This window comes from Fragaria vesca, linkage group LG2 (genome assembly GCF_000184155.1).
Source record: "Fragaria vesca subsp. vesca linkage group LG2, FraVesHawaii_1.0, whole genome shotgun sequence".
In the NCBI taxonomy this organism is placed as follows: domain Eukaryota; kingdom Viridiplantae; phylum Streptophyta; class Magnoliopsida; order Rosales; family Rosaceae; genus Fragaria; species Fragaria vesca.
In genome coordinates this window covers 6,355,290-6,376,562 of record NC_020492.1, presented here as the reverse complement: position 1 = coordinate 6,376,562, position 21,273 = coordinate 6,355,290, and the positions used below count along the sequence as shown (strand labels likewise).

The window sequence follows — 21,273 nt, the reverse complement described above, 5'->3', positions numbered from 1 at the left end:
AATTGTATAAATTAAATCTTGAAGATATGAATCAATAGTAATAGTGGGTATCTATTTGCGACTAGGATAATTTCTTTCTTTTGCAGAAAGCAATATACAGTACTCTGAGAGTCGATAAGCTAGGGAAGATTTCTTGCATTTAGGGCAATCATGGGACCATGATCCCCACTCCTCGGATGACGCCAAAACCAGACTGTGTGAAAGTGAAACTGTTGCTTTGGTCCGACGTTGTGGAATACAGTTTGGAGAAGCATTGCCATCAGAAAGCGATTGCAACCTTGAAATGTTACTTGTAGTGTAAAGGAAGAAAGAAACTGTGTTCCTTAATCCTACTAAATTCCAATGAAACCTACCAACTTGACAGTAACTCTATGATGCACAACCATAATGAAAATTAGGCGTATGAAGAGTCTTGATTCAAATAACATCGAATGCGTGAGAATGCTCAAGCAGCTCAACGTTGTTGATCCTTTTGTATAGAGAAGATGAAACTACAGAAGCAAGTTCTGGAAAACTAGAACACTAAAGAATACCAGGCTATTTGAAAGCATGATACCATACAGTTACAGGCAACGATAGACACAAGCATGATAACAGAGTCGAACTGAGACTAGCTCGTGTGAAAAATTATATCTATTTACTATAAAATAAAGGATTTTACATCAGATTCATAGTAACAAATTTTCCAGCCTGTCTCATTGTATTCAAGCAAAGCCATGTAAAAGATTGTGATATTCACATGCTTGATGCTGCTATCAGATGGTCCCTTCATCACAAAAATCTTCTTCTCTACATAATCAAACAAAGACACAGTGGGAAAGAGATCGCAGACGACTCTTGTTGCAAGACCTCTTGGATAACCAAGTCATCAGCCTATGAAAAGCCATAGGACCTGCTTCATGGTATAGCCTCCACCAGGAAAGGGAATTGCAGACTAACTTGTTGCAAGTTTTCTGTGATGATCAATGTCAGGCCTGTAAAAGGCGAACAGAGCTGCTTCACCGTATAGCCAACAACACATGCTCGACGTGGGGGATCCCATTTCAATTCCATCCTTATTTCTACAGTCTAAGAAGGGAAACACTCTATGTGGGTATACCAAGGATTGGTGAAAGATGAATCTAAGAATTTTCTTTGAATTTTGGCTATTATCTAACTTCATCGAGAGATCAGCGGTAATACGCCATTTGTCTTGACGACATACCAAAAGGAGATGACGTTTGGGCAGGATTTTTGGTTTTCTTTTTCTCCTGCTTGGTTTCAGCACGAAGCCAGGACTCGACAACAGAAAGCAGATTGACAGAATTCTTCAACTCTTCAACCTCCAATAATTTCTGAGCCTTCTTTAGCTCACCATCTTGGATGTAAGCTAAATGGGTTGCCCATGTTTCCAAGCCATCAAAGATATGTGTTGCGTACACAATTGTAGCTCCTCTCTAATATGAAATGCCGGAAGAATTATAATTAAGAAGGGTCAAATTAAGAGAGATAGATATGAATCGAGCTATTTGACCAGAATACAAAAGACTTTGTTGTCAAATGACACATGTTTCATTTCCCCCACTCAAAGCTCTTCCAAATCTCAGATCTGGAGTGTGTGTGTGTGTGTGTGTGTGTGTGAATGTAATAACTAACAAAAGATCAATTCTACAATGCCATACCTGCTCACATTCTTCCTTGAAGAATTCTAATAAGTCCATCCTAGCAACAACATCCAAGTCGACTGTTACCTCATCAAGCAAGAGAACCTGAAAGATAATGAGAAAGCTTCCACTTTTTAAAATGCCCAGAGAAAATCTACCAGATTTTAGCCTACTTGAGTCCAAGTACATAATTATAGCATTATTAGGTGGAGATTCTATAATGTGCAGGATGCATCACGGGATGAAACAGGGAGCACTCATAACTCAATACCATACACAATCATCATTGGGAATACACAAAATGAAGTTGAAATTTTAAAACCAAATTAGAATCTTCTTAATAGTGCACGGCTATTTCCTTTTCTTTTTTCCTTTTTCGTTATGAACCCATTTATGAGATCCTATGATACCTTGAAAGGATGAAGAAGTCCCATACAGATTTGCACTCGGCGCCGCTGCCCATCCGATACTTTATGCATTCGCCACTTCAGATCTATATCAAGCAGCTCAATCAACTTCTCTCTCCTAACTGGATCAGTTCCTTCAACTGCCACAAATTTAATTTCAACATTTGTCATGAGAATCAAACAAACATGACAAAAAAAGGTTACAAGACAAATTCTTCATAAAAAAAAAAAGGTTACAAGACAAATAAACACTCTGAAAGCTTTGAGAAGTTGCATAGTATATTCCCTTTAAATACAGTATGCTCTACATGGATGGTTACAGATTTACTTGATAAAACAGTGACAGTGTAGCATGCTAGATAAAATAACCCACCTCCAAATATCATATGTTCAGCAGAAAAGTCTCCTTGCAGCGGTACCTCTCCCTGAAAGTTTCAAAACACAAGCCTATTCAAACACATTTGCTTCATACCACCTGGATTGCATTATCATTATGAGTATCCTAGCTTGCATTACACAATTCCTTACATAAACAATTACATCATAAAAATTACAAATTAGATCATTTCGATAATACAAGGAGCCCAATTAGTTAGAGGAACTCACAGCAGAGCCGACGGTTTTGCTCCAGGAGCCTCCCAAATAGGCCAAGTCGCCGCTACAAACTAAATGAGTGTCATGGAAAGCCGAGCAATTCAACACCCGCACCACATCTCTCCCTCCCACCATTTGCTTCCCCGCCAAAATTTTCAGCAGCGTCGTCTTCCCTGCAAGTTGATCACTCAATTAGCTTTGGAAATGCAATTATTTACAACGCTGAATTAGGGTTAGGGTTTTCGGTTACCGGATCCGTTGGCGCCGACGAGAAGGCACCGCGATCCGGGAGCGACGTTGAGGCTGAAGTCGTAGAAGAGCGGCGGCTGTGCGTCGTATGCGAATTGCATGCCACTGACTCTGATGCCGCTCGAGGCCTCTGATTCTTGTGGTTCCGCCATTGTTAATGCTCTGCAAAAGTCCGGTCAATTTTTTAGTCCGATTTGGATAGAGATATATAGGACGCGGGAGGTGACGTGGTCGATGATTAGAAGGCCACGTGAGATGGTTCTAGGGGTGGAAATCTGGTGTAGAAGCGGCCACGGGTGTTGGAGTAATGGGCCAACCGATTTCGGTCAATAACTTGTTGGAAAGTCACTCTTAACTGCTTTTTGAGACGTGGCTATAACATAGTCCATCTGATTTCGGAGAACATGTAGTGAGCAGGTAATTTGAGTTTCTTTTGTTTTTTTTTGGGTTACAAGCGAGGCCTATCTTTTTTCTTTTTTCTTTTTCTTTTTCTTTTTGGACAACTATTTCAGTATTTCTCCTTGCTTTTGGGTTGAAGGAATACACGAGGCCAGTGAACTTTTGAGGCCAGTTCCCGAACTGTGATAAATTGTTGTCTAGCGTATTCAAAGGAAAATGGGACAATTTTATATCTCATAATGAAAATGAGTCTTAACCTTGAGAAAATAATCGATGCGGCCAGAGCCCGAGGAAAGATTTAGGGCGGCTCGAGCGGCCTGAGCCTGAGGAGATATTCAGGAGGCTAGGACAGTCATGAACTAAGGAAAGAATCGGAGCGACCATGGTTTCAGGAAACAGCTGGGCCGGTTCATATTTAAGGAAACAATCGTAACAAGATTAAACGCAATCAAATATCTAAAAGGAGACATGCTACTTGAACTTTGAGCCTCCGAATGCAATTTACACAATCTGTATATGTACTCTTTTCACACACGGATGCTTAATTGGACACAAATATATGTGTAATGCTTATTTCACATGCACACTAGCACAAGATTGTATAAGCCACAAAAGACTATCATATACAATACATATAACAACAAAAACAAATAACTTCAAAATAAACTAATATTTTATGCACACATAAATAGTGTGCAAATCATTTTCGCATTGACAACTATTTGAGTTGGTTGATGAAATATTATTTACGCACGGAAATGTGTGTGAATTAGTTAATTTCGTAGTTATTGTCACTAAAAAAAATTTCTAGTAGAACAAATTACAGTTAGTTCACAGGATTATTTTGTATGAGTTTGTCTATCACACATATATCCATAGCTTTGAATAATATGTGCTTTGCATAATGTGGGAGTTAAAATTTGTGTATTTTGCTAGTAGTGAGCTTAACATGATTTTTATTTTATTTTTTTGATACGAGCTTAACATGATTTATGTGTAACTTGTCAGCAGTGTAAACACATATTATATATATGCGTATGATTATTGGTGCACACAGTTAACATGGGAATGAGCAATCATTACAAAAGCTCAGTTTTCTGCTATTCTAAGAGATAGAGCTTGTAGCATTCTGAACTGTAGAGTCTATGTTCTATCTCTTCATTTTAGTTCTCAGATAACCGTCAACAATAAAATAGTTAATATGAAATATTGGTAGAAATTAAGATATTTGATAATATATTTACAACTAATTAATACATACCGCTTTACTATTAGATGGCATCAGAATCCCATATATACTTAAAACCATCTAATAAACTTTATTTGTAATATGCAGAAGCATAAAGATCAAGACCAATTATGTAATATGTAGAAGAGACTTTTCATGATGGAACCAGGAACATACCCTCGTTTGATCTCCAATCAGCCTTCACAGCAACATTAATCCTATCACAATACTAATTCGAATGCAATTCAGGTTAAATGCAATGAACCCCATCTACGTAATCCAACTGATATACAACTCAGATTACTTCTCTAAAACTGAGTTAAAGACTTAAGCTTCTTGTTATTCAATCTATATTCAATACTAATTTGATCATAATGCTAACAGATGTGTTTAAGTCCAAATCAGTTCCAACATTTACCACAAACATGATGGTCCACATCGTTGGTTGCTACAATTCAAGCACATTTGGATTTCAGTGGTCTTGTTGGGTATCCTACCTCACAAATGCATTAGCTGCAAATCGTCTTCTTCAACAAATCAAACAATGAAGATGGTAGAATGATTTGGTTGAAATTTATGGCGCTTGAACCACTCCAGAGCGAAGTCGCACAATGTGAGATGAATCGATACATGTTTTTTATTACTGTAATAAAATGTACGACTAATTTCAGTTTACCTCCATCAACTTTAGGTCGATCATCATGTTAGTCCTTCTTCTTTCAATTTCATCAAAAACACCCATCAACTCCAAATTTTCATCAGTCGTGTCCAAACCTCTGTTCTTCATCCAATTCCTCCGTTAAGTGATGACGTGGCATCAAGAAGAAAGTCAAATTCTGAAAAAAATAATCTTTCTGACCATTTTTCCCCCATATCGATACACATTTCCGTACCCATCACAACCCCCTAACCTTAGTGATTTTGGTGGGATTGAATGCAATTTGTTTATTTTGCCATTTTTCTGTGTGCTTAGCGACTTCAAATTTGGTTTTCATCTTAATGCAAGTCATTACATGACGGGGAAATTGGATGAAAAACGTATGTTTGGACACGGCTGATGAAAATTAAAAGTTTATGGCTGTTTTTGATGAAATTAAAAGAAAAAGGACTAACATGATGATCGACCTAAAGATGATGGGGTAAACTGATATTAATCCTAAAATGTAATACAAACGCCATCAAGTTCCATTTGTAATATATGATGTTACTTACATTTTTCACTCAAAATTCGATTGACAAATATAAAGCTTTGCAATTCCTTCAAAGTTAGCTACCATCCAAGTTAATGACCCGTCAAAGATCAAGATCAATCTCAGACATGGTGTGTGGGTGGAGTTACCAAACTCGAGTTGTTGACCCAAAAGCCTAAAACTCAGTTGGTCAATGGTGCGCGCATGTTAGTAAGCGTGCGCCTCTCGCGCGCCATAGAAAACCAACATCCCTCACCCCCCTCTCTCTCTCTCTCTCTCTCTGCAAAACCCTCCACAGAGAGGGAGACTCTCATACACACAACAACTTTCCCACCAAATTTCGATTCCTCAAAACCCCAAATCAGTGAATCCCAAACGGCCAGACGTGAATCGTAAGGTAAAGTCTTCGAATTTCCCTTGATTGCTTTGGTTTGATTCTATCGGAACCGCATGCCCTAGTCGCCTCTAATTACAAGATTGAAATTTAATGCAGTAGCATGGAGGAAGATGAAGATAGGATTCTGCTGAGCAGTCTGGGCGTGACGTCGGCAAATCCAGAAGATATCGAGAGGGACATTTTATCTGAGGTATGTGAAATAAAATCGAAATTTGAATTGCATTGCTTTGATAGTTTGATCAAAACCATGATTTTTAGCTGATAAGAGATAGTAAGATAATCGGAATTGGTTATGGAAGTTTAGGAATTGACAGTAGTTAATACTTGACTGTAGGCAAAGAACAATGGCAATGCCGGTGGAATCGGTGAGGTTGAGGAGGAGGAGGAGGAGGGTGAGAAACCGGAGAGCATTGACCCATCCACGGCACTGTATAACAAACTGAGGGCGGTTGAGTTTGAAATCGATGCCGTGGCATCCACTGTTGAGCATGAACAAGGTGGTGTTGGTGATGGTGATGATGGCGAGGAACCGGGGGATAAGGAGGATAATGTTGAGGCTTCTGACAGCCTGCAGCATGCTCTGGCCACTGATAGACTACGGAGTCTGAAGAAGACAAAGGCACAGCTTGAGAAAGAGCTTTCGGACTTGGGCAAGCAAAGGCCTTCTAAGCGGATTGAGCATGACAAAGTCTTGTTAAATATTGTTAAGGATAAGCCTGCACCCAAGAGGAAGTCGAAGCAAGTTGAGAAACCTGGCAAGAAACAAGAAAAGCGGGTTAAAACAGTCTCGTTTGATGAGGATGATGGCTTTGATGCCGTGTTGGATGCAGCCTCCACGGGATTTGTTGAAACGGTGAGTTCGATTGAATACAGTTTAATCTTTCTCGCATTGTGTTGCTTCAAAGTTTTATTCTGGAAATATGAGTGATTAAGGAATCATCAGTAAGTTTGTAGAAATGATTAGTTCTTAGTTGTTTACTTTGAAAATAAAGGAAGAGTGAACAGGAATAGCTAACGTTAAACTGTTGATATGCCAGGAAAGAGATGAATTAGTTCGAAAAGGAATCTTAACTCCTTTTCATAAACTAAAGGGCTTTGAACGACGCCTTCAAGATGTAGGGCCATCTCAGAGGCAGAATGATCCCGCAGAAGAAGACAGAAATGATGATTTGTTTTCAGCCAGTGTTGCCAGAGCAGCCCAGTCAATATCAAAGGCTGCACAAGCCCGCCCAACTACGAAGCTGCTTGATTCAGAAGCTCTACCAAAGCTTGAGGCACCAACTTATTCTTTCCAGAGGCTAAGGAAACCTCTGAAAATCCCTCAATCCCTTGAAAATGATGCCCAGAAGAAGAAAAACTCAGGAATGAAAAGGAAGCGTCCTTTGCCTGAGAAGCGATGGAGAAAGCGCATTTCTCATGAGGAAATGAATGTGAATGGAAATGGTATGTTCAGTATTCTCCTTGCTCTTGGTCTATGGTAGTTGTATGATAGAGATGAATGTTTTAACAGAAAGTTGTTGTAGCATTGTTATATCTTTTCTCTACAAGGAAGTTATTTCATAGCATTGCCTACGACCTTGCTTGGTTTCATTAACAGGGTATGACAGGGTTGTGTTTTATGTTTATATCTACAGCTTTGCACTTAACTTTTATAATTTACATTACGATTGAATAGGTTGAATGAGGTTTCAAAGATGAGACATGTTGGGAACTTTGATGATGAGACATGTTGTTTTACTTGCAGAGGTGAGTACCCCCAGTTGCGAAGAAGGAAACCAGGAAGATACTCGAGATGTAGATGACGATGAGTATCCTCATGTTACCCTTGAAGGGGGCTTGAAAATCCCCGAGTACATTTTTGAACAACTCTTTGACTATCAAAAGGTAGGGGTCCAGTGGCTCTGGGAATTGCATTGCCAAAAAGCAGGTGGAATCATTGGAGATGAGATGGGTCTTGGTAAAACCATCCAGGTCTTATCTTTCCTTGGTGCGTTACATTTCAGTCGTATGTACAAACCAAGCATCATTATATGCCCAGTTACACTTTTGCGACAATGGAGAAGGGAAGCTAAGAAATGGTACCCAAGTTTTCATGTGGAGCTACTTCATGATTCTGCTCAGGATTCGACTAACAGAAAAAAGCAATACAAATCTTCTGGAAGTGATTCTGACAGTGAAGGTTCACCGGATAGTGATTATGAGAGACCTGTGTCATCAAAAGGTGCCAAAAAATGGGATTCCTTGATAAATCGTGTTTTGAGGTCAGAATCTGGGTTGCTTATAACAACTTACGAGCAACTCCGTATCGTAGGGGAAAAATTGCTAGACATTGACTGGGGTTATGCAGTTTTAGATGAAGGACACCGAATTCGGAACCCAAATGCAGAAATTACGCTAGTTTCTAAACAGTTACAAACAGTACACCGTATTATTATGACGGGTGCCCCAATTCAGAACAAGCTGACTGAACTGTGGTCCTTGTTTGATTTTGTCTTCCCTGGAAAGTTGGGGGTTTTGCCCATATTTGAGGCTGAGTTTGCTGTTCCCATATCTGTTGGCGGTTATGCAAATGCTTCACCATTACAAGTATCCACAGCATACAGGTTAACATTTGACATCTTTCACATTTAGAAAGATCAGACAATGGCTGGTTTTCAATGTGCACCTTTCACTGAGCAATATGCATAACCTGAATTATTACTTCTCTGTGAAGATTTAGTTTGGGTAATTGTTGAAAGTTGGAAAATTCCTTGACTATTTGAGTTATATGGATTTCGGCCATTAAACAAAACTTCTACACAGCATTATGGAAGTCTCTTTTGTTACTCTATTTTACCAAATTGTTCAGAGTTATATACTTTTTAATTTTTTATTGTGCAGGTGTGCTGTGGTTCTGCGAGATCTAATCATGCCGTATCTCCTCCGGCGCATGAAGGCTGATGTGAATGCACAGCTTCCTAAGAAGACTGAACATGTCATCTTTTGCAGCCTCACCACTGAGCAACGATCTGCGTATAGAGCTTTTCTTGCCAGCTCTGATGTGGAACAGATTTTGGACGGTAATAGGAACTCACTTTATGGAATTGATGTGATGCGTAAAATTTGCAATCACCCTGATCTGCTTGAGAGGGAACACGCTGGCCAGGATCCTGATTATGGGAATCCTGAGCGCAGTGGGAAAATGAAAGTCATTGCTCAAGTTCTTAAAGCTTGGAAGGAGCAAGGTCATCGTGTTCTTCTATTTACGCAAACTCAACAAATGCTTGATATTATTGAAAGCTTTCTCGTCGCTAGCGAGTATAGCTACCGGAGGATGGATGGTCTTACTGCCATCAAACACAGAATGGCCTTAATAGATGAATTTAACAACTCAGATGATGTGTTTATTTTCATCCTTACGACTAAAGTAGGAGGTCTAGGGACAAATTTGACAGGTGCAAATAGGGTGATCATCTTTGACCCTGACTGGAACCCTTCAACTGACATGCAGGTATTTTTGTCATTTTTCTTGCTCGATTATGATGCACATGTTATAATTTCCAAATTGCGAAGGATACTATATTTGGTAGTTTCAATAGATATATTTCATTGTGAGACCTCATCAAGCATTCAGTAGCACGAATTGTTGTGTTGTGTCTGATTCAAAATAATATCTACAGCATTCTCTGAATCCTCATTTCATTTGAACAACTTGATATCTTTCTGTACGGTGAAACATAATTTTGTAATCTGAATAACAGGCCAGGGAGCGTGCTTGGCGTATCGGTCAGAAACGGGATGTGACTATATATAGATTGATTACTCGTGGAACTATAGAAGAGAAGGTGTATCATAGACAGATTTACAAACATTTTCTGACAAATAAGATATTGAAAAACCCTCAGCAGAGAAGGTTCTTTAAAGCTCGAGATATGAAGGATCTCTTCATTCTGAATGAGGAGGGAGATAGTGGTGCTACTGAAACAGCTAATTTATTTGGGCAGTTGTCTGAAGATGCCAATGTTGTTTCTGCTCAGAAAGATGACCACAGTAAGCGAAAATCTAAGAAAGTTACTGTACCATGTGCCGATGCTTATGCTGGCAAAGGAAAGAACTCTGAGATTGAAACATCAAGGACAAATGGAAAAGAAAAGGATGATCACAGTGAGGGTGATGTTGATGAAGAAACAAATATTCTGAAGTGTCTTTTTGACACACAAGGGATCCATGTAAGTTTCTTTACTTTGTTCTTCTATATACATATTCTTCAGTTATTGTATTTGCATATTTGGATTGTTAGCTGTGGTACTTAATGTGAGGTGAGATTGGTGTAATTCAGACTCCATCATCCTCACTTGTTGCTATAACTTGGTGTCCATTTTTCACTACAGAGTGCTATGAACCATGATGTGATCATGAACGCCCATGATGAAGAGAAGATGAGGCTTGAGGAGCAAGCTTCCCAAGTTGCACAAAGAGCAGCAGAAGCGTTGCGCCTGTCACGAATGCTTCGAAGCCGCGATAGTGTGTCTGTCCCCACATGGACTGGGAAATCAGGAATGGCAGGTGCACCATCAGCTGTCCGTGGGAAATTTGGTTCTACTGTGAATTCCAGGTTGATAAGTAATGCCAAACCCTCCTCTGAGCTTTCCAATAATAGAACAAATGGGTTTGTGGCTGGGGCATCTGCCGGGAAGGCATTATCTTCTGCTGAATTACTAGCAAGGATTCGAGGAAACGAGGAAAAAGCTGTTGAAGCTGGAATTGAGCACCAGTTGGGGATGGCTTCTAGTTCTTCTAGCAGAGCAAGAGCCATGGATGCGGGGCCTTCTAGGCAGTCACATAACTTGGGTGGAGTGCAACCTGAAATACTGATTCGTAAGATCTGTACATTCCTCGAAGAAAGAGGTGGAAGTACGAATTCTGCCACAATTGTGCAGCATTTTAAGGATAGAATACCCTCAAAGGATCTTCCCTTGTTCAAGAATCTTTTGAAGGAAATAGCAAAGCTAGAGAAAACCCCGAGCGGATCAGTTTGGGTTCTAAAGCCAGAGTTTGACCAACAGTAACTGATTCATTATTTGAGTGCTGATCAATTGGTAAGAGTTTGGGTTCTGCAAAGGATACCATCAGTCAAATCTCCCAACTTTGTCACATCTTTTCTTTCTGGAGTTTCCTTGTTCATAAATATTGTGAATAATTTTTGTAGGGTAAAGGAAACTCAGTTTGTTGGTGGGTTTTGACACCATTTGATCATGACACACGGAATAGATGTAGTTTCTCTGTACATAATGACATGATAAAAGAGTAGAAGGTCATTGGACACGGGTTGTGTTTAGGTTTCTTCGTCACTTGATATTGAATGCTGTGGTTTCTACAACGTCGGTCACCCGTCAATTCATTACAAAACACTGGTGCTCACATGAAGCAAACCAACATCCCTGCAATTGTGATACAGACAAAGATACTGCATTTCATCCTGTGTTGTTTGTAAGGTGCCAGAAGACACCGATACCGCAACCTCAACTAGTGAATAAGCTAAGAAAGTAGTATGAGAGAGTGATGAACAGTCAAGCTAAAATCGTAACCCATCTTAAGCTAACAGACTCGAATTCAAAAAGGTGTTCTTTATCCCCGATTGGGAATAAAAAAACAGGGCAAATAACAACTAAACAGATAAAACACATCTCTATTATATACAAGTGAAAAGTTCAAATTTGAAGTTGCTGGGGCCGGCAACAGAAAATAGCATTGATAACAGGACAAAAGAAAATACATTGCAGTATGACAATCTTCCAAATACTTTGTTATTCTTTCTCTTCTCACATTTTTCTTTCTCCTCAAGGATACAAAAACAATAAAATGAACACCTTCATTTATAATTAACAAATGCTCTCTCCATCAGAATGCTGCCCATCCTACCGCATTTGTCTTTGTGGATGATCCTGATCCAGTTGTTGGAGGCAGATTCCTCTGAAAATGATAATGAGTTAATATACCATAAATCACAAATGCATACAAGGTTCAAAAACATGCATAACAAATGTGCATCAACTGCACTCATTTGTTGAAGTAGAGGTTATCCTTTTCCTTGCCAAAACATTGATGATAGCATATGCCATATATGGCAAAAACTATAAGGCTATCGAGACCAGCCTTCCAGATTTCAATTCACTCTAGAAAATCGCTGCACGATTCACACATCCCATGGAAGCAAATGATTGTATCTCATTTAATAGATGCTACAGCTGATGATTATCAAAACAATTTCAGTATGTGCTACTGCTATAAGTTCAAATTCCATGCTTTAGTCCCCTAAAACTCAAAACCAACTGCATTTCCATACCTCAATTTGAGAAAGATCCGATAACGGGTCGGATTTCTTTCTTGATACATTATCCTGTTTGACACCACCAGAGTTGATCCTAGCAGCAACAGGATCATTTGGTGGCGGTGGCAGAGGTGACCTGGGCTTCCCGGACCCGGGCGGCGGGGCCAGGCTCAAAGCCGGTGATTTGGGCTTTGCCGCCCCGGATAGCCCAGCTGCCGACAACATCCCGGTCCCACTCGTCGGCTTCGGCTTCACATTTATCCTTATCGTCTCACCTTCCTACAGATCCCAAGCAAATTTTCTTATCTTCAACAAAAATGTTAAACACTGAATTACTGAAATGAAATGAAGATTCAACCTCTATTACCTTCAATCTATGATTCACCACCGGGTCAACCTCAATGTGACTGTCGTCGCCGCCGGCGGTGCTGCCGGCGGCGTCATTATCACTCTCTCTTTTCACGTACTTATCGTGATCGGAGAGCGCGACGTTGAAATCAAACGCCTCGTTGCGCTCGGCGAACCCGAGCCCGATGAAGGCGTGTTTTCCGGTGCCGTCCTCGATCTTGAGGACGAAGTAGCGCGAAGAGTCGAGGACGGTCTCGACGGAGGTCTCGCGCTGGCCCGGCGGGACGAAGCAGGCGGCGAAGAGCTCGCCGGAGTTCGGATCCTCCAACCGGATCTCGCACCGGTCCTTGCAGGACACGACCCGGAGCCGGCCGGTCCAGATCTTGTCGGACTGGAGCCACTCGCCGCACTTGTACCCGCCGGACGTCGAGCGCGGCGGGATTTTGTAGACGGAGACCTCGCGCACCACCAGCAGCGTGTGCTCGAACGACTCCTCCTCGTCCTCAAACGACATCGTTTCGGTTTGAGCTTATTGGGAATGCAGGAAAGAATGTAGCTTTTGGGAATTGGAGCCGAGAGAATTGAAATTTGAGGCGGATTTGACGTGGATTTGAAGTAAGGAAGAAGAAGAAGAAGAAGAAGAAGGTGGGAGGAAGGTTTCAATGAGGGTGTTGCAGAAACGTGGGTTTGAAGAAGAAAGGAAAACGAGTGCTTCAAATGTCAAAACCAGTCCGGGTGTTATTTACGTTAATGCCGCTTTACTATTGGGCTGTTTCGGGTCGTTAAATTTTGGGCCGATTGGAGGATCCGATAACGGGGTAATTTTGGAATATCAAATAGGTATCCGGGGAAAAGCGTATATAAAGCGCAAAATCGTAGCCGGCTTCTCTTCTTAAACCCTAGAGCGAACATCCTCCACCGCCTACATTTGAGCTCTGAGGTATGAACTTAGGGTTTTTCTTTCTAGAACTTATTGGTTTTTTTTTTCTTTAGGGTTTATGAATTTGATGCTTTAAACCTCTATGATTATGATTGCAAAGAACCTGGTTCTAAAAAACTATATTTTTTCTGGGTTTTGGGGTTTAAGGTTTTTCTGGGTTTCAAATCAGTATATATATCCGAACTCAGGGTTACTAGTTAATTTGGGTTTTATAGCAAGAATCGTCGTTGAGTTAATACGATATTTGAATTTTCAGCAGGTTGGAAAGCAAAGAGTGACCATGTATCTTCAGTTCTACATCAATGAGAACGGGGACAAAGTCTACACCACTAAGGTTTGTTTCAGCTCTTTGACTGTTATCGGTGTACATAGATTATGTGGTGGGTCGTTTGGCTTTGGAATTTTTATCCTTTTGTTTCTGTAAGGACTGAGCTTGTATTGCTTTTTTCTGAATGCAGAAAGAATCACCGCTGGGGCTGGCTACGCAATCTGCCCACCCTGGTAAGATATCTGTTTCATTCCACTCAACTGCTTTTGGTGGTACTGATTTAGTAATAGTCTGAATAGGCTTCTGGAATTTTTAATTTGTCCTGTATTCTGATATACTAAGGAACATTGTTTGTAACCTTTTTTTTCTTTTTTTTCTCTTTCTGTTTCTTGGTGATTTGTGTATTTTTGTGTGAAAATGGTCTCATGTTTGGTAATCAATGCAATCTTAGGATCCTGAGTCTGCCAACTTAAAGGCAACTACAGTTCTAAGTTCCTAGCTGATCAATTTTGTTGGAACCATTCAAAAATTTTAGATCCTTAATATGAAATTTTCGGATGGGCATTTTCAGTCTTTGTTACTAGTCTAGTTCAAAATATACAATAGCTGGAACTTTGCATTCATTATGGACGTCAATTAATGTGGATATGACCGTGCGACTGTATGCTGTAGACACGTGGACATGTGGTGTAGGTTTCGTAGAAGGAAAATGCTTTTGAGATGAATTCCAGTGCCTGATAGTTTAGTTTACTTTTTTTTTTATTCGCCCCACATAGGGCCAGAATAGGGAATAGGTGTCTCTGTTTTGTTTGGTCTAAATTTATAGTCTAGTCTCTGATATTGATTTGGTCAGGAAGAAAGTTCTTTAACTGCTGACTGTTTCGTAAAAAAGGTTCCCGTTTCTTTTTGTTTCTAATCTTCTTCAGTCTCCTATATCAACTGCAGCTCGCTTCTCCCCGGATGACAAGTATTCAAGGCAAAGATATCTTTTGAAGAAGCGCTTTGGATTGTTGCCAACCCAGCAGTCTCCTCTCAAATACTGAAGACCTCACGGGGGAACCTCAGCTGCATTCATGTCCCTTTGGTGTTTCTCGTGGCCAGAAAGTCTTCCTTTGGAAGTGTCTCTGACTTACTAGGAATGTTATCTTGTTGAACATTTGCTTTTGGGATTGTAATGTAGTAGTGGCACATATCGTTGTAGACTGCTTATTATTAAGAGTACTTGATTTCTATAAGTTTGTCTGCAAAGCACTGTCCCTAGATCTTTAGGACTTGTGTTTGTTATCACTTATCACAAAGAAAAGCGGTACCTACTTGCAAATAGGATGATAATGAAAAAGTTAGGAGGTGCTGATGAGTACTTAGATTTATAGATTTGGTAAAATCATAGCACTCATTTGTAGATTATACAACAGTACTTCCCTGCAAACAAGGACATGAAAACAGACTTTGCTTTCAATGGCCGCATGCTTTTGCAGCAACGATTGAAATATGCAGCGTCCATACAAAGAGTAAGACTTTGAACTGATAATCATATGTGCTTGATCCATAGTCACACCTGCTTGGTATGGCTGGACCTGGACATTGCTTTCTGCAAAACCTACTGCAAATTTAAACTTTGAACTGATAATCATATGTGCTTGATCCATAGTCGCACCTGCTTAGTATGGCTGGACCTGGACATTGCTTTCTGCATAACCTACTGCAAATTTAAAGCTGGACATTACTTTCTGCATAACCTACTGCATATTTAAAGCAAGTGTCTGTTTCTGCATGCAACTTCCTCAATGTCTCAGTTATAGGGTCAAACAAGAACAGATTGTCTGGTTCATTATCGTGATCACCATATTCATATCCGTTTTTTCTGAAAACAAATTGATCCTTCCAAACTCCTCTCAAGAGCAGCCACCTTCCTTCACATAGCGACGGCCATTTGAATCTCATTTGTTCAATCCAATCACATTCTTGATCAGCAGTGCCATCCACCCAAAGCACTAAGTTGTCACTCTGATCGAAACCTACAACTGCTAGTGAGTTTCTCCATGAAAATAAAAGTGGGAGCATCCTATTGTCACTGACATTGCGTATTTCTTCCGGTAGTGCTTTACATGTATCCTCGAAGACCTCATCATGTAAACGAAACGAAACGACAGCAAATCCATTGGATGTGTGCTCTACCAACCAATACAGCACTCCATTCAAGGTAATCGACACAGTAGTATAACACATTTTACATGATCCAAGTCCAAGTGTCGACTCAACTACTCTCCAAGAAGGTGTATCCTGGGTGAAGACTTCGGCTTTAAAACAAACTTTTAGGGGATCATCCGGATCATCACTACCATACAGATCAACTGCCACCAATTTGTACACACTACTGCTATGCATGAAATCAAAACCGATCAGAGGATAGTCAGTAGCATTCTCAGGTTCCTCCACCAAAGGAGAAAGAGGATTATAATCAAATTGGTGTGTTGCAGGGTTCCATACTATTGTGGCCAATACATTTCCATCAAGAATCTTATTGCAGCAAACTAACCCATTACTAGATCCCACAACTCCTATATCCCATCTTGCATCGCTGGGGAGAAAAGGTATGTTCAAACTTGAAAGTGCTGCTTCTTCGTCGGCAAGTAATGAGACTCCAGCTGATTTCTTATCAGCAGGAGAAGAGGAGGAGATGAGGAGAAGGCGGCGAGAGCTGTGAAGACGATGTCTGTCCAGGAAATAAGAAGTTCTAGTGAGAGCATTCCACTCTGTTGAGACACACCTAAATCTATATATAGACTTGAGAGGCAGTTTTGAGAGAATTTCTACTAGAACACTTTCATCAAAATCAGAGCTTCCAGCTTTTATTCTTTTTAAACAACGAGCTTCCATTCTGTTTAATCAATGAGAGAAGGCAACAAACTCAACATTAATCAAACTTTGATCGGTTATTTAATATTTATAGATATCATATTACCACCCCAATTCTCGGTATAACAAACTCAGAAACCTAATCCACCTAGGACTAGCAAACCTGATCAAAACTTTCCTAATGCTACAAGGAAAAGAAAAAGAAATGCCACAAGGAAAATGAATTCCCAAACTAAGGGGAGGGAGGACTGCAGAGCCTCAGTGGCGTCTATATATAGAGAGATCGCAGACTCTCTCTTACAGTCTTACCATTAATCCAACTTGTTCTCTTTCTCGGTTATCAGAAGTTCAGAACTCAAAACCAATTGAATTCCCGTGCTTTGATCAAATGGCGAATTACCTCGACGTCTCTCTCTGCGAAAGGCTGACGGTCGATCAAGGTCCTCCTATTATGCTTCCGAAGAGGCTTGATGAGGCTGTCGTTCAGTTTTACACCCTCACAAACGGTCAGACCTACAGCTCCGATCTCCCGGAAACCAGGGGTAAGGTCTGCTTTGCTTCTCTAGGATGGCTAGTTACTCTAACCAGGGTTGAAGGGCAAGTGAAACTTGATCTGTTCCACCCATCAAATCGTGCCGAAATCAAACTACCAGATGGTGTGACCTATCCGCTCGGTAACATACGCAAGTTTGTGTTGTCGTCGAATCCTGCTTCGACATTGGATTATACAGTTATGTTTCAGACCTTCTCTTCCTTGGCATATTGCAGACCAGGACTTGGCCAAGGTTGGACAAAGCTCATGTTTAACGGACACAATTACTTTAGGGACCTCACATACTATCAAGGAAACTTGTATGTTGTGGAACAATCCGGCAAAGTCTCTGTTGTTTGCGACATTGAAGACCCTGAGCGAGCATATTTGAGTGTTGTTGCTCCAGAGATTCCTGATCAGGAGAAGCTTCTAGGTCGTATGAAGGGCATCAAAGATCTATATCTGGTGGAATCCGCAGGGTCCCTTTTGGTGGTTCTGTGTGTTTTCTTACATCATCAGTCTGAAACAACTGTTGGCTTCAGGGTTTACAAGGTCCCGTTCAGTAATGGGGAGTCATGGTCCGACTCAGAGGTCAAGGATTTGGGAAATAGAGCCCTCTTCTTGAGTAAAAGCAGCTCTTCCTTCTCCATAGAGGTCTCGGGGGAAAACTCTGGATTATGCAAGCCCAATTGCATATATTTCATGAACAGCAAAACGACCTCTCCATACCTTGACTTGGATGTTGGTGTTTTCAACATGGAGGATAAGACCATTGATCGAGACTTCCGCAATGCCTTCAAACACAGGACTAAAGAACTCAGAGAAGTGACAGAACTCGTATGCAATCCCAAAATCAAAGAACCCCTTCTATGGATTCAACCGACCCTCTGCTCTTGATCAAAGACCATGGTTCTGGAATATTTCTGGATTCTCATGCTTGTTTTGTGATCTCTTATATTTCTCCTTGCTATATCTGTCGTTAACTCGTTATATGTAACTGTTTAATGTAATGCTCCCAATTATTCCATGTTGCTATGAATTTTTCTTGCTATAAATCTAAGTTGATTCGTTATGGAAGCAAATTAATGGTTGATAACTCTGATTGAATATTTAGAACAGTTTAATATGCTTCATCTCCGGCCATTTCTCTGCATCTTCAGCATGCAACAAGTATTGCAAAAATCTAATTTGCACAATTGTACTAGTACAGCCCAAGTTTAATTCTCTGCTGTATAATTTGGATGAAGATAACAGGTTCTGCTTGGTGCTATGAACTGTAGTAATATCCCTAGTATATATGTACACGATCTTAAACAAAAGACATGGCCACAACCATATTTTCTACATATGTTACATAGTTGTTTTAGTTTAAGATCCACAGCAATATACTCTTAACAGTCTACTCTAATCAAACCTTACATGTTGGAGCTACAATAGTATACTTATTCAAACCGTAGTAGAATATCAAAATCAACCAAGAAGGTATAACAAAATCAACCAAGAATATGCGAAGTTCACCAAAATTTGTTTTTAAAAATGTCTGATTCATATCTATATCTATCGGCAGTATATATAAAGATCATATGCAAAAGGGCTACATTGGGTGATGGAATACCTGGAGCCATGTAGACACAAGACCCTGCAACAGGAGTCCAGTTTGACGAATCCGAGCTCAACAGTTTGCAGTTCCAAGGTCTGATAGAAGTGGCACCAATTCCGAACTATTCTATGTTGCCATGAATGTTCCTTGTAATGTTTCTTGCTATAAATCTAAGTTGATTCGTTATGGAAGCAATGGTTGATGACTCTGATTGAACATTGGATTGAACAAGTGTAACTTAGCAGGAAATTCCCAAAAGCAACCAATTTCAATATCCCATAGTCTTGTGATATTGAACGGATTCTGAAGACACTTGTGGTTATGAAACCTAAACAAAAGCATGTCTAGATATGGCTTTCTCTTGCAACCAAACCAAGTGTATTTATTCTTAATCCTGACAAAACTAGGCTAATCATTCTAGCACTAGGAAACAGTATCAAACTAATACAGAAGTAGCAAAATCAATCTAGGAGAGTACAGCTTAAACTAATATTGTTTTTGGTTCAAATTGATGACAGGTTATCCTCTTCCACATTGGCAAATAACCCTTTGCCCAATACCCAGTCTTGAATCATTGCTTGAGCTCTCAATGGCTGGTCAGCAGGCACAAGATGACCAGCCCCTGAGACCAAAACAAAGCTCAGACTCCCCCATTTCTGCACATAACCAGCAACCTCTCCTCCCAATCTCCAAACTCTCCTATCCGTCGACATAAATCTCTCCACCCCTTCCCATTTCATGGTCTTCACCCAAGCCTCATTCGCAACCACGCCGCATCTCATATCAAACTGCCCTTGGTACAACAACACCTTGCTCTTCCTCACCAACTCCTCCACCATGTACTTGACACTCTTCATCATATCCTCACCCAACACCTCCCCCACCAAACGACTACATTCCTCGAAAGCCCTGGACTCGTTCGACACCCCCAAAGCCTTCCTCACCTCCTCATTCCTCAACAACTCCCCAACCAAATGCGTCTCGTAGCTAGCATTCTTTCTTATATCATACAAAGTAGGCAACCCTGTCATGTCTTGCAACCTATCCAACACTCGACTTCTTGCTTTTTTCGCCTCGCTCCATTTCGCAGCTTTAGACAACTCCACTGCCTCAAATTGAAGCTCCTCCAGCTCCCTCCTCTGCCTCTCATTAATCAAACCCGAAAAGTAAGCACTCGCAGCATGAGTTTTGACTTGTATCACCGGGTCTGTCTCCCCATTTCCTATAGCAACCCCAGCTAAGTTCACACGCCGATCAGACCCATCGATGTTCCTCTGCAAAATGTAGTACCCAATTGCCGGAATGTACTTACCTGCATAGCTCTCACCGGTTATGTACACAGGCCTCGACTTAAACACGTGATCAAGCTCGATGAACTCGGTAATCGCAGCGAACAGGTCACGTGCAACGTCAAGCTGGTTGCTAGGAATCTCTTCGGGTGAGGAAGCAACACTGAACCCTGTTCCGATGGGATTGTCGAGAAAAACCAAGCCGAAGATGTTGTTCCAGGAAGCAGAGTTGGGTTGGAGAGAGATGGGATCAGAGGGGTGTTTGTGGGAATTGACACGCCAGGGACCGAGCTCGAAGAAGTTGCCGATCATGGAGGAGCAACCGGGACCGCCCTGGAGCCAAATGAGGAGAGGAGTTTGGGAGAGAGGGGAAGTTGGGTTGTGGGCTTCATAGAAGGTGTAGAATATGGCAGAGGATGTGGTGGGGTTGACTGGGAGGTAGCCTGACTTGGTGGGGAGGGCTTGTTTGGGGAAGAGAAGTGGTGGGGAGGCAGTGATGGTATTGGGGATGAAGAAGAAGAGGAGGAAGAAACAGACGACTGTTGTTGACTCCATTTTCCAAGAGTTTTGGAAGAATGGAATAATGTTTCGATAGGATCATGAGACGTGTAGCATGTGAGAGCGAGTAGATCCATATATCCAATTTCGATCTGGAGCATGTTTAAAATCGAATCAAGTCCTGCTAACAAAAGTAGAAACCATTGGACTTCAGATGAATGGATGCATGTAAGTGATACTAGTTGAAACTTTGATTTTGATTTACATATGCTACGGAAAGAAGACTCTGAACTCACAACCGCAAGCTGGTCTCATGTACTTTTAATGGTATATTTGGCATGGTGTGTGTAATTCTTTAGGTATAACATAACAAGAGGAGCCCTTTTAATAAGGGCTATTAACTTGCGAACTAGTTGAGGTGTGCAAAATGTGTGACATTAGTAACATAACAAAGAACAAGAAACAAAATATTATTCATCTCACGAAACACAAGCAAATGTAGGTTGAAATTCATCTCATGTA

At 40.8% G+C, this 21,273-nt stretch overlaps 7 protein-coding genes across 7 annotated transcripts; 3 read left to right on the top strand and 4 right to left on the bottom strand.

Annotated features, from left to right (window-relative positions):
* Positions 1-82: 82 nt before the first annotated feature.
* On the bottom strand, positions 83-3,065 carry LOC101292560 (ABC transporter I family member 19-like). Its single transcript, XM_004289914.1, has 6 exons — positions 2,895-3,065; positions 2,657-2,817; positions 2,424-2,475; positions 2,054-2,190; positions 1,662-1,748; positions 83-1,436 (listed from the first exon to the last, which is right to left on the bottom strand). The coding sequence occupies exons 1-6, from the start codon at positions 3,043-3,045 to the stop codon at positions 1,170-1,172; spliced, it is 855 nt and encodes a 284-aa protein (XP_004289962.1). The 5' UTR covers positions 3,046-3,065; the 3' UTR covers positions 83-1,169.
* Positions 3,066-5,998: 2,933 nt separating this feature from the next.
* Positions 5,999-11,410, top strand: LOC101292268 (DNA excision repair protein ERCC-6-like). The gene is made up of 8 exons (XM_004289913.1): positions 5,999-6,107; positions 6,204-6,297; positions 6,442-6,960; positions 7,145-7,554; positions 7,859-8,710; positions 8,988-9,597; positions 9,848-10,315; positions 10,478-11,410. The coding sequence occupies exons 2-8, from the start codon at positions 6,208-6,210 to the stop codon at positions 11,153-11,155; spliced, it is 3,627 nt and encodes a 1,208-aa protein (XP_004289961.1). The 5' UTR covers positions 5,999-6,107; positions 6,204-6,207; the 3' UTR covers positions 11,156-11,410.
* A 351-nt stretch (positions 11,411-11,761) lies between these two features.
* On the bottom strand, positions 11,762-13,425 carry LOC101291978 (uncharacterized protein At1g03900-like). Its single transcript, XM_004289912.1, has 3 exons — positions 12,785-13,425; positions 12,433-12,696; positions 11,762-12,059 (listed from the first exon to the last, which is right to left on the bottom strand). Exons 1-3 carry the CDS (start codon positions 13,277-13,279, stop codon positions 11,988-11,990), a joined length of 831 nt encoding a protein of 276 aa, XP_004289960.1. The 5' UTR covers positions 13,280-13,425; the 3' UTR covers positions 11,762-11,987.
* Positions 13,426-13,665: 240 nt separating this feature from the next.
* On the top strand, positions 13,666-15,212 carry LOC101291682 (H/ACA ribonucleoprotein complex subunit 3-like protein-like). The gene is made up of 4 exons (XM_004289911.1): positions 13,666-13,705; positions 13,965-14,039; positions 14,164-14,206; positions 14,919-15,212. The coding sequence occupies exons 2-4, from the start codon at positions 13,986-13,988 to the stop codon at positions 15,014-15,016; spliced, it is 195 nt and encodes a 64-aa protein (XP_004289959.1). The 5' UTR covers positions 13,666-13,705; positions 13,965-13,985; the 3' UTR covers positions 15,017-15,212.
* Positions 15,213-15,683: 471 nt separating this feature from the next.
* LOC101302329 (putative F-box protein At1g47390-like) lies at positions 15,684-16,853 on the bottom strand. Its single transcript, XM_004292169.1, has one exon. It carries the CDS (start codon positions 16,851-16,853, stop codon positions 15,684-15,686), a length of 1,170 nt encoding a protein of 389 aa, XP_004292217.1.
* A 367-nt stretch (positions 16,854-17,220) lies between these two features.
* LOC101302039 lies at positions 17,221-18,261 on the top strand. Its single transcript, XM_004292168.1, has one exon. The coding sequence runs from the start codon at positions 17,221-17,223 to the stop codon at positions 18,259-18,261; it is 1,041 nt and encodes a 346-aa protein (XP_004292216.1).
* A 1,169-nt stretch (positions 18,262-19,430) lies between these two features.
* Positions 19,431-20,808, bottom strand: LOC101301752 (serine carboxypeptidase-like 50-like). The gene has a single exon (XM_004292167.1). It carries the CDS (start codon positions 20,806-20,808, stop codon positions 19,468-19,470), a length of 1,341 nt encoding a protein of 446 aa, XP_004292215.1. The 3' UTR covers positions 19,431-19,467.
* Between the last annotated feature and the right edge of the window lie 465 nt (positions 20,809-21,273).